Source organism: Mesoplodon densirostris, chromosome 11 (genome assembly GCF_025265405.1).
Source record: "Mesoplodon densirostris isolate mMesDen1 chromosome 11, mMesDen1 primary haplotype, whole genome shotgun sequence".
NCBI lineage: Eukaryota > Metazoa > Chordata > Mammalia > Artiodactyla > Ziphiidae > Mesoplodon > Mesoplodon densirostris.
This window is the reverse complement of record NC_082671.1, coordinates 102,859,691-102,878,077: the sequence shown is the minus strand read 5'-3', so window position 1 is coordinate 102,878,077 and position 18,387 is coordinate 102,859,691. Positions and strand designations below refer to the sequence as shown.

The 18,387-nt window shown below is 35.5% G+C and overlaps 1 protein-coding gene across 5 annotated transcripts in view; it reads right to left on the bottom strand.

Annotated features, from left to right (window-relative positions):
- Positions 1-4,772: 4,772 nt before the first annotated feature.
- Positions 4,773-18,387, bottom strand: part of NAP1L1 (nucleosome assembly protein 1 like 1) — a 32,671-nt gene continuing 19,056 nt past the window's right edge. For 2 of the 5 annotated variants that reach the window (XM_060111987.1, XM_060111983.1), the window contains 11 exons: positions 13,907-14,048; positions 13,577-13,657; positions 12,750-12,878; positions 11,415-11,486; positions 10,458-10,597; positions 9,875-10,020; positions 9,762-9,781; positions 8,357-8,479; positions 7,571-7,600; positions 7,010-7,060; positions 4,975-5,654 (listed from right to left, as the gene is read on the bottom strand). In XM_060111987.1, coding sequence (XP_059967970.1) covers positions 5,619-5,654; positions 7,010-7,060; positions 7,571-7,600; positions 8,357-8,479; positions 9,762-9,781; positions 9,875-10,020; positions 10,458-10,597; positions 11,415-11,486; positions 12,750-12,878; positions 13,577-13,657; positions 13,907-14,048 — 970 coding nt within the window. In that variant the 3' untranslated portion in view covers positions 4,975-5,618. Of the gene's footprint in view, positions 4,896-4,974; positions 5,655-7,009; positions 7,061-7,103; positions 7,337-7,570; positions 7,601-8,356; positions 8,480-9,761; positions 9,782-9,874; positions 10,021-10,457; positions 10,598-11,414; positions 11,487-12,749; positions 12,879-13,576; positions 13,658-13,906; positions 14,049-18,387 lie in introns of those variants that run through there. The other 3 variants (XM_060111985.1, XM_060111984.1, XM_060111986.1) reach the window with 3 other exon arrangements.

Sequence of the window (18,387 nt, the reverse complement as noted above, 5' to 3'; positions counted from 1 at the left end):
AAAAGACCTAGAAATAATAAGTCACCTGAAAAGATCTAGAAATAATAACATCCCACGAACAAGCAAACCCATCACCTAGACTTGATTTCTAAGTACCACTCCCCATTAAAGGGAACCAGGGATCCTTGGGGAAATAACCAGTTTCAGACCTGGTACAAAAAAGCCCAAGATGATCCCAGAAAATCTTTCTGAGCTATAAAGTACACAAGAGCTCAAATGATGAAGGACACACCAAAAGCACACAGGAACCAACTGTAAAAGGATACCATTGATCAAATCTGAGATGACTGAAGCATCAAAATGAACTATGATTACACAGTAAAATTTCCTGACTGATCAATCATACTGTGATTCTGTAAGAACGTCTTCCTACTGAAAAAATACAGCATTTAAAGGCTAAAAGGGCACAATGTCTCCAACTCTGTCGAGTACTATAGAAAAAAAGACATATGCATGAATATAGAATCATGTAGCAAAAACAATAAATGGTGATTCTGAGCAAAGAATGTACAGGAATTCTTTCAACTATTGTAATTTTAGATTTAGAGAAAAGTTGCAATATCCATAAGGGCTTCCTTGCAAAAAGCAATCTGGAATTTAAGAGGATTCGTTGCAGATAACCTTGAATCTATTATTTAAAAAACAAAAACCCCCCAAAACCTTCATCCCTTACTTTGACACTCTACCCTACTTTTAGACCCAGCCTCTAACCAGCCCCAATGTTCTTACCTACGAATGGTTGACTCTTAAGTCTTAATCATGTCTTACTTTAAAGTTATCTTCATGGAAAAGCCATCCTCACTTGAAAACCCCTTTAAAAGGACTTCTACAGCTAAGCCTTCCATGGCTTTGCCCCTTATGCCATCCATTCTTTCACTGCCTTGAAAGTGCCATGGCTTGTCCTACTTCAGGACCCTCGTGGTGTGTCTCCTCTAAAACCTTCACCTGAACTGCTCTCTGCTCGGAGGCTCCACCCATCACTACACAAATTCCTACTCATCCGTGATTTCCCAGCTGAAAGCTCTTACGTAAGATTTGAGTATTCTGGCAGAAACTTTTACCACTCCATGAAAGTTTCTGAGAAACAACTGCTTAACTTCATTATGAATGGAAAAATGAGTATTAATACTATGAAATCTGTCCACTTCTGGCACTTGCATTTTCCAACGCATCCCCAGTTCCTTCTTATATTCAAACGTAAAATACATGAAGACCTAGCCTTTCTGAGGAACCGACAAGACAGCAGAAGTGGAAAGCAGCAGACCTTCCACGAGCTCACCTACTGTGGCCTGGACCTCGACCCACCGCTGGACATGTCCTAGGAGCAGCTAAGGCAGCTTCATGGCGCGCGAGGCAGGGACGGCGGCCGCACCGCCGCCTGCGGAGGAAACAGCACTGGCTGCCGAAGCGCCTGCGCAAGCTCAGTTATGCGGCACCGCCCAAGGAGAAGCCCGAGGTGGTCAACGCACCTGCGCAGCATGATCATCCTGCCCAGCATGGCGGGCACGGTGGGCGTCTACAACGGCACAGACCTTCAACCAGGTGGAAATCAAGCCTGCGATAATAGAGCACTACCGAGGCGGGTTCTAAATCACCCAAGAGCCAGCCCGTGAAGCACGGCCGGCACAGCAAGGGCCCCCCACCCCTCCCGCTCCATCCGCCTCAAATAGCCTGCCGGCCAATGAAGACACAGACTTCTCTTTAAAAACAAAAAACACCCACACAGATGAAGAACTAAAAAGTACTGCTTTTAACTAACACATCCCCGAGTTTCAAAATAATAAAACTCAAAATAAGAGATCTACAAAAGCTATAAACTCTTATAAACACAAGATAGCACGTATATTGTATTTTTTAAAATATAATTAACTGAATACAATGTTTTCTAATAAACATTTATCCTTAAATAAAGTAATTCTACACTCCAACAAAGATGTTCCCATTTCTCTGAAGTAAGTAATCCTTAATTAATCCAAAAACTTGGCTTTTTCTCCAAGTTATATTTTTAGCATCTGGACTTTTAAACCAGTATACAAATATCACCACTATATAAGCTAATCTCAGTTAATTTCATCTTTGTCATTTACATTTACTTTTCAGCTATTAGAGACTTAGTGCTTTAAGTAGCAAACTACCTTAATTATAAACACGGATTTTCAAAACAAAATCCAGTTCACAATTACCAAGTATATACAGTGCAGATTAAAATCTACGTGAGCATATGATTTCTCTTTCCTAAGGTTCCTATAAAGAATGTATGCTTCTTCTATCCATTAATTCTGTACATCGAAATAACATTTGCCTTGATTTAAATAGTCAAAAATATAAAGGCTAAAATTTTTATAAGACTAACTCATAAAAAAGGACTCAAATTCTAAACCAAGCCCTAAAACCAAGCAAAGAATATTTGAATATTAAATAGTTTAATATTTCTTCATGGTACAATGAGGTTTTCACAATGATTCAGTTTTATTTTTATTTTCAATGATGGGAATGGCCTACAACTCAGATAACCCACAAATTCACTGTCTTACAAGCAGCAGTAATATACAGTTAATTCAGTTATCTTAAGGGCCTTATCAAATACACCAATCAACCATTAACCCGTTCACAGAATTAAAATGTACCTAAGCTAATGTGTCCTTTTAAGGTTTATGTGTTGTTATTAAACGTGTTAAAAAGGAAACAGAGGTAGAATCCCACGTTTTAAAGCACTACTCTGTAAGCCAATTCCACACAATTAAGACATTTTTATGCCACATAAATACTAATACAGCTTCAGTGAATTAGATAAAATAACGTTCAGAGATCCATGTTAAACTAAAAACCAATCAATTTATGGAACTGTTGTTCTCTGCTTATAACCATATTTGAATAAAAAGAAAAAAATTTAAGCATTACTTTACAGGTGATCATATGGGATTTTACCATTTCTAGAAAGAAATAGTTAGAGGAGAACTTGGTAGTCACTGCCTGGGCTAGAGAATACTATAAACTGAAAATGTAAAGACAAAATTCGAAGGGCCTCAAAAACATCTAGAGTTAACTCAGAGTATGATCTGTAGAACGAGGGAATTCCTTTCTGTCTAGTCTTCCAATAACAAACACAATTTAGCAGAGCTCGGGAGGTTGCTCTTAAAATGACACACTTTACAGGCCAGCATGGCCTAAGCATTGAATAGCCTACTCAAAACATCTCTACTCTCCACTCTTTCAAGAACAACAAAAAAAAAAGTATATACTCATTCTTTTTTAAAAACCACCCAAAATATCACCAGTACATTTTATAAAATTAAATGCAATTTTATTAGGATTTCAAATTACATATGTCAAATTTCTAGAATGGAATAGAACCATTTTGAAACTGGAGAGATGGCATAGATGAACACTGATATCCCTTGAAACTCCAACTTTATTTAAAAAAACAATTCCTCTGCAAACCATATTCCCCCGTATATAACAAGATGAAATAGTATCTAACTCTTCACTTTGGCAACAGCTATTTCCTAAAGGAATGAAAAAAAAGAAAGTAGTGATCTTGCTACTTCTTTAAGTTCATTAAAAATGGGATTCTATCTTTAGATTAAAAATTTTCAGTTCAGAAAAAGCTGTGTTCAGGTGAGCTATGGGTACAAAAGAAAAAAAAAAGTCACAGAATGTCTAATCAAAACAACCAAAATCATTTTGAAAATAAAGAGGAAAAACAGGTGTTTTCATGGCATTTTCCCCTTTTCCCCCCTATAAGCTACTGCAATTGGTTAAGGATTTCCAGTAGTTAATTAAAATCTCAGGAGAGGAGCAGACAGTACAAAGAACACAATGTGTTTACATTCCAAGACCTTAATACTAAATTTTTAAAACAGAAGCTCTATCACCTCTAAAAAGGAACGCAATGTAATTTTATTAATATAGCAGGAACTCTAAGGCCTTCCTATAATTACAACCCAATTAGTCCATCCTCACTGTCAAAGCTTTACAGTTCATCCCCAAAAGTAACAGTAATTAGCCTGAGGTATTTTAAACGTGGCTCTACAGTCTCTAATTTAATGGCATTTCCCCCCTCTAAAAATGGTCTTATTTCTACTTTAGTCCCATGGTATCTGCAGTATTTACTACAATATGGTCATAATTAAAAGAGCTGGAAAAAAAATTCTTGGACCTTTTCAAACAGTTGCGCTTCCATTCACTTCTATTAAAATAGGAGCCACACAAGTATGTGCAAGGGTTGCCTGACTGGATCCAGAATAAAGGTCCTTAATCTTTGTTTTCCAGTTTAACTATCAGACCTTGGTATAAATAAAATGCTGAATATCATATATTTGTGGTACAAATAGGTCCAAACTTTTGAGCTTTTGATGAGACTGAGAAACATTTCATAAAATTTAACTTAATATGCCTTAACACATCTGTGAGGTAGTTAAATAAACAGTACTACCCATTTTAATACATAGTAAAACAAAAGGCGTGGGTAAATGACACACTCATACTTTAAGGAATAAGAATTGGAATTAACTGTAGAGGCTTGGGGCCTTTTATCTAGTTCTGACCAAAGGAAATAAAATTTACCCTTTTAATCTTTCAATTAAAAACATTAAATCATTTAAGATTTTGTTTTCTTTTTTAATACTCTCTCATTAGTAGATGTAGTACCTCTTCCAAAGTTGGCACCCTTTTCTTCAATAATGCGGTAAACTGGGTACATAATTTAAGCTAGGCCTCTGCTTCTACCTGAATTAGTACAAAATTAAGACATTATCTCTGGAGAACTAAAATTATATTTGACATTTTTATTTTAGGCTGCAAAAACAAAAACGAGCAAACAAACAACAAAAAACTTGAAATAGGCTTGTCAAATGATGTAAATTCATCCTTTCCAGGGAAGCAGAAGGTAGACCCTACCACAAAGAAAAGATGCTTAGTTAATGGAGGTTAAATTTAAAAAGTACAGTTAAAATAAAAATAATGAGACTTAACTTCTGAAAATACTAGGTTTTATTCACCTCCCTGTGGTAACCAATAACCATACTATTAGTTAGTAAGATTTCTTTATAGTAACTGTCACCTGAAATACAAAAATCCATTAACAATCTAAGTTATCAGGTGTGGTCTTACTGGAAATTCTTAACCATATACTTGTCTTGACAAGTGTTGTTTTTTAAATGACAAATTGTCTTAGTATAAGTCACTGTATTTCTGTAACAAAGTAATGAAAGGCACAGCTAGTGCAAGCGAACTTAAACCCATTCAACTACCCGCTGAAAAAATACTTTGGTTCTTCAGGAAAAAAATTAGCAAGACAAAAAATCTGGTTCATTTCACAGTTCTGTTCATTTTCATAACTGTAATCTAATAGTTACAAGATAAAAATACTCCAGGAAGAACCAAATATGTAGCAATGAACAAACATGCGTGAGAGAATTTGTGCATTCAATGTATCTGGCAGAAAAACTAGTTAAAATGCTAAGTAGAACAAATTTGGTCTTTAAAATATCAGTTCCTTTCCTTTAAAAAAAAACAAGTCTACCAAGAAAATACAAAAACATAAGGCTGTAAGTAAATAATAGTTGTGTTTAGGCTATTACAGTGCAGGTTATCCTCAAGGCCACATACATCCTGCTTCACTGCTGCTTGCACTCTGCTGGGTTTTGATCCTTCTGTTAAAGGAAAACAACAAGTCAATCTATCTTTTTCTACCTGCTTCAGTTTATTTTTCAATAGTAGTTAACTATCTTAATTATCATATTATCTCACTGTTCTGTCAAAATTTCTGCCAAATTTTAAAAAATAAATGATGGCAAATTATTTATTTAAATATTACCAAGTCACATATTTAAGAAAAAAAAATGTCATGAAGAACATAGGGGTAAGACAGGAATAAAGACACAGACCTACTAGAGAATGGACTTGAGGATATGGGGAGGGAGAAGGGTAAGCTGTGACAAAGTGAAAGAGCGGCTTGGACATATATACACTACCAAACGTAAGGTAGATAGCTAGTGGGAAGCAGCCGCATAGCACAGGGAGATCAGCTCGGTGCTTTGTGACCACCTAGAGGGGTGGGATAGGGAGGGTGGGAGGGAGACGCAAAAGGGAGGGAATATGGGAACATATGTATATGTATAACTGATTAAATTTGTTATAAAGCAAAAAAAAAAAAAAAATTACCAAGTCACAAAAATGCTAAAAAATAAAAGCCCCAATTTTACATCGTAGAATGAACTCCATAAAGTGAACACATTAAGCTATCATCTTAAAATAGCCAAGCAATTTGTTAAGTCATATTACCAATTATTTTTGCCTTTTAATAGACCAGTTATTCTAAAATACTAATTCCATTTATACTTAGCCGTTAACACCAATTCATACCTATTAGAGTATTTGATTTTTTTAACTACCCTCTGTTACCTGCTCACTAGGTTAAAGTATCTTCTGGGTATTTTTACAGCATAAGCAAATGAATAAATACATTAAAGAGAAACCAGAAGTTCCAAATGAATTCTGATAACATACTAAGCATTCTGTGGGAGATAAAGTCCATAGGACAACTTCCCAGGAATAAGAAACTGGGACTCTCAGGTCTGGAGCAAAGAGATGACTGGGAGGACCTAGGAGTATTGCTCCCCCACTCCTGTGCACTCCTGCATTCAGATGATTTAAAAACTGACCTATGTTTATAAGCTTTCCTTTGGGGAGAAAACCACCTAAAGAATACAAGCAATAATAAGTAATGTTAAGTGCTTCTAAAAAAAATTTTTTTAAATGCCCAAGATAATGTGCCATTAAAATAGAACCTAGGATTATTTCGCCTGAAACTAGGAAAAATAAAGGTCAGAACCAAAAATATACGTTTCTTAGGAAAGGTGCATTGAAATTACACGCACTATTGAAATGCCAGTGGGGAGAGATTTATTCAAGACCTTAATAGACTAAACTAAACTTTCCATTCAGAAACACGACCTCGTACCTACCCTGCCTTCAAGTTAACCGACAGCAGCACTGATCTGCTCACCTTTGGGTCACAGTCTGGATCGTTGTCCTCATCGCCTTCCTCTTCCCCTTCCTATATCAAAGTTCAAAACGCATCCATGAAGCAGGTACATAAGAGGAAGAAACGGCTCATAAGGTAGGGAGAATGTAATACAAGTTACTCTACAAGTCAACAGAGTTTCATGATTACAGAGTTTGGTGACAATGCAATTTAATTTGAAAGCTTCTAATATGAAAGATTCCCCAACACAACTTGAGACATCCAGACAGGTTTTATTGACAAGGTTTACTGCAGCCAACGTTGAAAAAGTTTGCTGCAGCTTTTGACTTCTTCAAAGAGCTGATAACCCTGCAGCAGAACAGAATTATTTGAAATAAAAAAAATGTTCTGAGTTTTGCAATTTATTTATTGAAACCTCATACATACATTGTTTGGCTGTAGAATTCTAAAACCATATTTTTTTCCAAAAACGTTTTTATCCCGTATCACAGAGTAATGATTTATAGCAAAGGAATACATAAGTCACTCAATTTGCTTCTCAATGTGTTAAACAGAATTATTTGCTCATTTGGTAAACATTACCTCATCCGCTTCTTCACCTTCTTCATCATACTAAAAAAGGGAAAAAAGGAGACATTTGAATGACGCTAACAAACATCTGAAAGTAGCATTTAGTTAATATCCACCATTGTATCCCCTAATATCTAAAGAGCGGAAAAAAATACATTCCCTACCGTGACTGATTATAAATTAAAACAAGGACAATAGCTTCAGGAATCACCCAGCTCAGTGCCATTATCTAAACCTGACACTTTAAAAAATTAAAATAAAGAACACCGTACAATCATGGATGAAGTAGGATCAGATAACTATGACTGTAAATATTACTTGCCTGTACAAAAAGGACCTAAAGGCTATATGAATGATTGCCATTTAACAAGAAAGATATACAAAATATTTGAGAGCAGCCTAATTTTACCTTAATTGTTACTTAATATTTCTATGGATAAAAACTCCATGCTTCCTAATAAAGATTTTTATCAGTAGTAGAAAATGTACAAGGTTACGTTTTGTTTGGTCAAAGATGTGTAATGGATTTACAACACTAACCCAACATAGTAAAGTTTTACTACTTCAGAGAAAGTAGCCTTCCTAATAGCAGGAAAATAAAAACTACAATAAATGAACCCAAAGATCCTAAAAGGATCTACTTAATTCAAGGAAGTTATCTAAAAGGACATAAGTAATCAGCCTAATTTTGAATTATTCTGTATTGTTTTTTAACAATTGCATCTATTCATTAAACCTCTCACTGATTCTATCACACCCTCACCAAACGATTTCACTGCTGGATTCAAATTCACTCACATCATCATCATCATCTTCAATAGCTTCTCCAGTAAAGTATAACACTGATCTTGGGATTATGCGCTCACGTAAAAAGTGACCAATTTCAAAGTCCGCAGCAAGGATAGCTTCAGCATCATCATCCTGTTAAAGAAAAATAAAAGCACAGAATTTAATAACTTATTTAATTTGGCATATGCGAGACTTGGATTTAAATCATATGCAGAAATTCTCAACTTCACTTTTAACTTTAAACTTTTAAAATTATCTTACATGTGCATGATCAAATACTCTCTACATATGCCCTAGGTTTACAGGTTTTTAATAAAAAGAAAATAAGTTAGCAGGCCAGTATACATACTGGTTATTGCTTAAGTTTTCTCTAGCTTAATAGTTACAAAAGCAACTTTGCTATATGACTACAACTTTCTTTTTAAAATATTAATTACTGAAAACACCAACCGGAATAACAGTAAGAAAGAATCTCAGGCTTTTCTAAATAACATTATGTATATGGCACGTAAGACCAGAGAAGATCATTTCACACTTCCTAAAAGACAGTATCCAAGCGTCTGTGTAATGCCAAATGAGAGGTTGTCCTACTTGATAAAGACTAAGTCAATCTAAGATTTCTACTTAATGGCAAAGTACAGCACAGAAATGCTGTTGATATTATTCAAAATTAAAATCATTCCATGATACTAAAGTTCTAGTTCTGTGATACTAAACACTAACTATTCTGTGAATTCCTGAATGTTTATTTTGACTCACCAACATAATCCACTCTAACAACAACAACAACAACAATAAAACACCAAAGGGTCATGGGGGAAAACTCTGAAGGAAAGAATTCTCATCACAGGCAGAGGTGTTCTATCCGTAACTCAAGACTGTTTTGCTACCATCAGTATTTTGTAACAGACTTAAGCCAAATTCAAAACAGACCTAGCCTACCTTGCCTGTGTAGATTTCTTTAAGGCTATTCCTCATTCCTGGCTGTGTGCTAGGCACATTTCAGTTTTCGGCTATATGACCACATATATAAAACCAAATTTCCACCGGAATAATAACCACACACAGAACTCTAAGTACAATGTGGTTAGTGTTTAGTAAATAGTATAAATGATTTAATACATTCTATTTTCAATAAGGAAGAAAACGAGTCTTGAAAACTTGAATCCCTCACAGCAGTATTTGCAAGTCTCAGAAGAAAGGACTATCTTTAGCCTTTCACCGTTTCTCAGTAGAGGCACCAGAAGCATTTTAAATGGAGTAATTTTTCACATGCGTAAAGGTCTTCCTCTATGCGCTGCAAGCCTCAGAACAAAATACTCGTAGCAACTATCCTACGCCCTACATTTAAGAACCAGTCCTTTAATTTCATACTTAGTAAACAATTCAACAAATAAATAACAATTCAGCTTACCAGATCTCCACTCTCAGGAACTGCAAAATTGAGAAAAGAAATTCAAATGAATAAAAAGGAAACAAAGCTTACAATAAAACAACTATAAATACCCAAAGCAGAACACTATTTACCTTCAGGAGGGGCAAAAAAATTAAAGAAAGAGTCATTAGAAACTGTTTTGGTCACAGTACGAACTGTCCCACGTCCCTTGTGTTTCTGCTTCTTCTTAATGGTTTTCAAAGTGACATTCTTCCCTTTTTTCCAATCTATCTGGCACCTTCCAAAACAAAGGGGAGAGATGGTCTATCACAATTAACACATTACTTTCAATTGCTAGGAAAGCTGAGATTTTTCTAATTAAATGGTCTATTTAATTTCAAATTTAGAGGGGAAATTTGTGCTGCCTTTTGTAGCAGTACAAAGAGAAAATTTTTATTTCTAAACAAACTTTTTCAATAAATATATTTACAATTACCACAAACTCACAATATAATAAATTTAAATGTACACTCCTTTGGAAAAATATCTGTAATAGTCTATGGAGAAGTCTAGGAAAATGAATAAGCCGTTCTCAGAAAACATTTTACTGAAATGTTTGGAGATAAATATGTATGTACGTACTAAGCAGACACACAGAAAATACCAAATATCACAAATCGTAAGTAAAGCAAAAACAGATATAACATTCTGTTAAAGTAATAAAATTAAACTTACCCTGTACAACCCATAATTTCTGGTCCATCAAAAGAAAAAGGATCAGAATCATCGGGTTCTGACCTCATTCTATATGTCTTTGTCAACACTTCATTTGTGAAATATTCATTGGGTTCAAAGTGAAATTCTAAGACAAAACTCTTAAAAAAAAGAAAAAGCATAAAAAGTAATTAAATTCCTACATGATAAATCTCAATGCTTCAGTAAATAAAACTTAATCTATGATTTTTATAAACATATAAAACCTTAAGTGACAAAGTCCTACTCTGGGAAAGAAAGGGTCAGATAAATCCCGAGGTATCTTAAAAGCAAAATGTGGCACAAAATAAACTGAATAAAACTTAGTTCAGCTAACATTACCATTTAGTAACATGTTTATGACATAGGTTAGGTACAGCTGAATAAACTGACCAATCCCCCACCCCCCCATCTCCACAGAGAGAGCTTTAAACCTTAGACTAGAACCTAGCCTGACAGAGAAAAAGCCCAACCTTATCACATGTAATATAAGAACTAATCGCCTACAGAGCCTTTGCCCATGCTTTACATAATACTGATGGTTTTGGAGAGAAGCTGTTGGCTGATCTTTCATAATGGGGAAGTGGGAGCCCTCTAACATTTTTGTTTTATTTAATTCCCAGACACATGTCTTTTAATACAGAATAAGCATTTTCTTATTTATGTTCCTTTGCTATTATTTTTATATACATTTTAAATCTAGGATCAAAAATTGACTATATTTCAAAAATAGTTTACAGAGGAAGGAAAAGGAATAAATACTGCATCACAACTGTCAACGTCCAAACATTTATTTCCTACCATCAATTAAGTATCAGTTTTAATTTCTTCCCACTCCCATGTCTAACCCTTGAATGTCACCTTTCTTTAGAAAGTTCCATTTATCTACTTGTAAACAGCTAATGCTACAAAACTGAAAATATTTCAAAATTCTTTTACCATAGGCTGACCAGCATCTGAGAACTTCACTTTAATATCTTTCAAGTGCTTCAGAATAGGTTCATCATGTTCCTTCAAATTAAAAAAAAATTAAAATGAGTATCTGAATGGCATTAAGACTATTGTTCTGTTATTAGACAATAAGCACTTAACTGACAGACATTTTATTGTTCAGTTTTATGTACGATTATGAACCATAAAGATTTAATCCTCCAGGTTATGCCTTATACTAGTTTACTTAGTTCTACCTTCTATCACCATTGGCTGAAAAAAGGTGACTAAATAGAGAACTACATCATTATATAGACTGAATGGACTGAAAAGTTCAAAACCAAGTCTAAATAATTCATGTTTGCTTTAAAAATGTTTCCAGATCTGGACTTCCCTGGCAGTCCAGTGGCTAAGACTCTGTGCTTCCACTGGAGGGGGCACGGGTTCGATCCCTGGTCGGGGAACTAAAGATGCATATACCACACATGTCGTGTGGTGCAGCCAAAAATATTTTTAAAAAAAAGTTTCCCTGATCATAATTGCTGCCTCTTCCAGCTGCTTGTTCCTTTTCTACTTTGCTAAAAAGTAGAAATGCAGTAAGCAGTCATTGTTCTGAGACAGTTTCTTTTTCTTGACATTAACGTCCAACAATCACAATACAAGGTAACAAGTACTACAATGCAGATGATAGCGGCTCAAGAAATGATTCAGATTAGGACAGGCAAAGTTTCCCAGAGAAGGTGATATCTGTGTCAGTTTCCCAGGGAATATGACAATTGTTAAAATAGGTAACTATTTTTACAGTATTCTTTTAAAATGCAAATGTGCCTTGGAATAGTTGTTTCAGACTGAAAAGGTCTCTGGGGTAGGACAACTGAAACTCCCCCATCCTACCACCACACTCCACATCTAAAAACAGAAGGCACAGGGATATATTAGAAAGCATCATACAGTGAGATGAGCAATTACCAAAGGGACTATTTCATTATCTAATTTTTGAAAACAAATTGTAATTTATTTGATTACATTAATCAAAGCTGCAATTTTCCTTCTACCAATAACAGCTCTTTCAAAACAAAGCAATCATGGGAATTCCCTTGCGGTCCAGTGGTTAGGACTCCTCGCTTTCACTACCAAGGGCCTGGGTTCGATCCCTGATCGCGGAACTAAGATCCCACAAGCCGCGTGGCGCGGCATGGGCCCCCTCCAAAAAAAAAAAAAAAAAAAAAAAAAGAAAGCAATCGTTCTATAAAAATCAATAATAAAGAGACTAGTCATCAGAGCCATTTAAACTTCAAAGGTTTACCCTTTGAGGTAAACTGGTGTTTTTATGAATAAAATTACCTGAACCATATCACTGAGCAAGTCAACATTCTTAAAAACGGTCAGCCAAAATTCAGGAATTCCTTTGGGGTCTTCTTTTTCTTCATCCTTTTTCTCATCTTCAATCTTGGCCTTTTCTTTTAGCTCCTCCTTAATAAAAGACAGCATTCATCATTACTGGATACCCAGATTAGTCATCTTGATAAAATTTTTTACATCCCGTTAACTTACATGCAGTGGCAGAGAACCCAACAAACCCTCAATGACTAATTTTAACATTTAGCCAAAGAAGTTCTAGTCTAATTGTGTAAACACTGCTGTTACCCATACCAGACCTTACTTCCATAATATTTCTACTACCATACCCCTTCCAAAAAGAAAGCCACTAAGACCATGAGCTGTAGGAAAAAAATTTCAGCTTCATGGGAGAGAAGAGGAAAAAAAATAAGACTTAAGCACAGTAAAGAGGAAAAGCAAAAGAAATATAAACCTTGTCCACTGCCTCACCCACTGGTGTTCTTAATCAAAATATATTCTCTTAATCACCGACATTAAAACATCAGTGCTGGAGAAACAGGGTCATGTAACAGAGCATTGGACTTGTATCACAGCTCCACCATCTGTACGTTGTGGGCAGGACATTTAGAGACCTCCATCTGCACTTTTGTATGTCATCATGAAGTTCAAACGAAAAGTTTATATGAATCTATAAACTTTAAATGCTATAGAAATGCAAGGAAAAGGTGAATTTGGGTACAGGTGGAGCTGGGCTAACAGTGGATCCATCTCACAATAAAGATAATTATTTTCAAGGTATAAAAACACACTAAATTAAATTTAATACCGACCGAAACTTCATCTTCCTCATCTGGTTTCCATTCACATTCTTCTTCCGTAGGTTCATAAATGGCATTAATGATCTCAAATCGCTAAAATGATTAAAAACAAAAACTTGCATAAAAACACTGGCATCGAAGCTAAAAACTAGATGTCCCTCATTAAGAATGCTTAAAGATTTAATTAATTCATACAACTTGAATTGCTGTTATTGATAGTTGTCCCAAATTCCTCTAATAACCATTTTGCTGACAGTTCTAACAAAAGTTTGTTTATATTTCCAGAGCTTTATTATCTTCTTGAATTTTACATTAAAAAAACAAAGTATTAGAAAGCATTACCTTATCAAATAGAGGTTGATAGAGAACAGCATACTTTCTTTCAAGATCATGAACTTCCTCATAGAACTTGGCTTCTATCTGTGCACATTTAACTTGAAGGTTTTTGAGAGCATTCACACGTCTTTTAACTACCCTAGGCAAGCTGAAAGGTTAGAAAGCACCAGTTACATAGCATCACAGTAAAACCCAAGTAACACTTCTTTTAGCATACTGAAATTGAAGCATGAAAGTTAGTAACAGGTTTCCTATTTGAAGCAAAAGGTATCCAAGTAATTAAAATTCGAGATGTAAATACACAGACCTCTTGCCCATAAAACATTTCAAAAGAGGAAATTTAACCAGGTACAGTAAATTGATAAGAAAATGTAAATCGTATCACCAACCCTAAATCTTTCATTGTAATCAAGTTCAGCACTGGGCTCGTCAGTGCTGGCATCTCGGGTGTAGAATGCAGTCTAAAAGTTAAAAAGTCACGGACTAACCATCCTAACAATGATAATAACCTGAATTATTTTTTTAAAAATATGTACAATTGAGGGAATTCCCTGGAGGGCCAGCTGTTAGGACTCCGAGCGCCCACTACAGGGGGCACAGCTCCAATCCCTGGTCAGAGAACTAAAATCCCACAAGTAGCGTACCACGGCCAAATTAAATAAATTAATAAATAAAATAAAATAAAATATGTAAAGCTGACACTTAACACAAGTTTGAACTGCATGGGTCCACTTATATGCAGGTATTTTTCAATAGTAAATACTAGAGTATTACACAGTCTGTGCTTGGTTGAATCCATGGATGGAGGAATTGCAGACACAGGGGGATGACTCCTGATTAACTCCTGTGTTATTCAAGGGTCAACTGCATGTCTCACCTGTATCAATTATTAGGGGAAAGAGGGGAGCATATGTGTTTTGGAAAAAGGATGGTAAATCCTACACCATTGTTTTCTTTTTAGTCTCAGTATTTAATTTGGAATTTGAAATTACATTAAATAAGTATGTAACATTTTATGAAGAGGGGAGGTAGATTTTTTAAAATAACAGCTTTTCTAAGATATAATTCATATACAATTCCCTATAGGGCACAGATTTTTTTAAAGGTTCTACACACCTAGTTTACGAGCCCCTCGAAAAATGATTAAAATTATGAATCCCTCTACCACCCCAAAAATGTTCACCCTCAAAAGTTCCATTAAGTTCAGGGAATCTGTACAACAGATCCAAAATCCAGGTTAGAATTTCCTGCCATACACAGATTGAGGTAAAGCAAATTAATTCTCTACTTAATCACTTTAGTTAAGGTAATCAGAAGTAAAAGCAAACAAACAAAAACAAAAACCTAAAATACAAACTTTTATTTCTTACAATTAAAACTAAAATGTTGTCAAGGTGGTGAAATAGCTTGGTCAGCTAGCCTCCCTGCAACTCTACAACTCAAAAAAAAAAATCAACCCTGGAAACTTTAGAACCATGAAGCAAACAACTATTTCTCTCTCTCTCTCTCTCTCTCACTCTCACACACACACACACACACACCCACACACACCCATCACACCATGAGCAATTTCTGAGTAAGACTGAAGGTTGTCTTTAACTGGTACAGACAGGGTGAGCTGCAACTTGGAAGGCAGGGATGGGGGTAGGTGGGTGGTGGTGACCAGAGTGGGCAGCAGTGAGGACAAGGTAGAAGAAAGCTTTCTGCAGAAAAGCTTTCAAGTTCTACACTTGCCTTCGACACTCACTGCCTGTCCCCTTCACCCTTCCCAGAGCCCAGTGCCACTGCTCCTAGGATAACATGAAGAGCTGATGGAAGCTGGACTGGCTCAGAGCCCTAAGCACTCACTCTTCCACCCGCTCCAATCCAGGAACAATGGATCACAACCAAAGGAGACTGGCTCCTCCCAAAGCAGCCAAGAAAACTGCCTGTACTTGTCAGCCAAGTCTGAGTCTGAGGTGACTGGGGCTCTCCTTAGGCTCATCCAGTCCCCTCTCTCTTTCTTTCTCCATGAGACTGTCACAGACAGAAGTCTAATCTTCATTCCTCCCTCAACACTCATTACTAGAGTAACTGGTATCGCCCAGTGTGCTGGAGCTATAAGGCCAAAATAACTAGACACTTGAAGAGTACTATGAAAGAATGAAGTATTTAGCATCTGAAGCATTATTAAACAAAGGATTTAAACAAGAATGTAAATATATTTAAAGAGTTGAAGAAAGATAGATCTTAACTCTGAAACAAGACCAAGAAAGCTAATACAAGGTGGGAATATTCAGTATGAAAGATACAGTTAACTAAAATAACCAACAAATAGGACAAACAAGGTACGTTCAACTGAAGAAAACATCCATGAGGTTTAAAACCTCTTCGGAAAGGCAGCAGGACAGACAGACAGAAAAGCTATGCGACATGGAGGTACTGGTGCCACGTGAAACCACAGCTGAAGGAGAGGAGGGAGGTGGGCATCCGAGGAAATGAGGGGAGTGGGTGTCTCAGTTACAGAAACGCGAAAGCCCTTGTTCGAACCACTAGACACGTTACGGAGATGGATGGCTACCAAAGGAAAAAGAAAATTCTAAAGATAGCCAATGAAAAAAGCAAACAACCTGCAAAGGAAAAGGAATCAGAGGGATATCGGGTTTCAAAGAGAACACCGTAGACAAGAAAAACTGAAGTGAATGTTTAAGATACTTAAGAACTTTGAACTTAAAATTTTCAGATATGAAGGCAAAATAAAAACTGTATAAGGTATATGAGGCTTTAGGAAGTATGCCACAGATATTATATTCATGAAAAATAATTTTGAGGAAGTAAAAAAAAAAAAAACCCAGGAGATGCTATATAACGTTATGGGTGAATCAAAAATATCTTGATAAATTTTACTGTTGCCTTGAAAGAAAAAAAAAGAGGCCTAGAGGAAATATATTATTGGTAAATTTAACAGATCAATAGGGGTAAATAAACTGAGGTATTAGGTTATGATCCATTTTACCATAATAACAAAAAACAAAATGCATTAACTTTGAAACCAGCAGAAGACAACCTGATCTTTTCAATGGAAAACAGAAAAGGAGAAAAAAGTACCATAAATTAGATAGTAAGAAAAGAGAAGAGCAATTAACTCCAAAAACAATACCACTTCTAAGAAATGTAAAGAGTTTGAAACTACTAATACAGAGGAAAACGATCATACTAGAGTAAGATACAAGGATGGAAAAAGACACGCCAGATAAATAAAAACCAAAACAAAGCTGGAGCAGCTAAATAAAAACCAAAACAGAGCTGGAGCAGCTATCTTAGTATCAGACAAAACAAAATCTATGACACAATCCACAACTGACAGAATTATAGGACGAGAAAGATAAATTAAGAAGATTTTTTATACATTCATCCCCAAAACTGTTAGATCAAGCAGTCAATCAATACGCAAAAATAAAGAGAACCTGAACAATACAACTAATATGCCTAAGCTACTGATATCGGCATATAAATTTTCATACTTATTCACATAACATTTATAAAAACAGTTTTATGGCCGTAAAAGAGACATTAATTTTTTTTAATTAAATGAACTAATTAAGCAGGCAATTAAGAAACTGGGAAGGGAATAGAGCAAACCCACATAAGGAAATAACATTAAAGCCAGAAAAAAAAAGCAATAACAAAAAAATATGCAAATGGAAAATCAGAACATTAAGATTGAGACAACTGGCAAAACTAACACAGATACAAAATACAGAATATGAAAGGGAAAAATCAGATTTTTAAAAATATGAATTATACACATTAATCAATTTGAAACTTAGATAAAACGCGTACAGTTTTAGAAGAACATAAAACTCCACAATTGGCACAAGAGAAATTGAAGAGGTCAGTTAGTATGTTATAAAAAAAAAAAAAAAAAAAAAGATAAATTCCCCAGGACCTCTAGTTCCCAAATCCCAAAGGCCCAAGTCAATTTTTAGAAGAGTTCTACCAACTGTTCAAGGAATTCCTATCTTATACAAGTTGTTCCAGAAAACAAAAAAGTAAAAGCAATCTTGTTTATTTCAAGTTGAAATCTTGACTCTAAAACCAGGGAGAGAGGGAGAGGGAGAGGGAGAGAGGGAGAGAGGGAGGGAGAGGGAGGGAGATGGAGAGAGAGAGAGAGAGAGAGAGAGAGAGAGAGAGAGAGAGAGAGAGAGAGATGGATGGAGGGAGGGAGGGAGTGTGTGTACAGGCACACACAAGCTCTTTTCATTAATAAGGACCCTAAATAAAATATTAACTACCCAACTCAGATTTCCAAAAACATATTTAATATACAATTAGTAGATTCAAAGAAAAAGTCAAAAGACCATCTGAATTGATAAAGGAAAAAAGGTCATAATAAATCACAAATAGACACATTAATGAAGAGATTACATACTCATTCCTGGTTACGATAAGAAATAAGACAAGGATGCCCATTTTTAATGTTAATGTTTAACACAGTAATGAAAGTC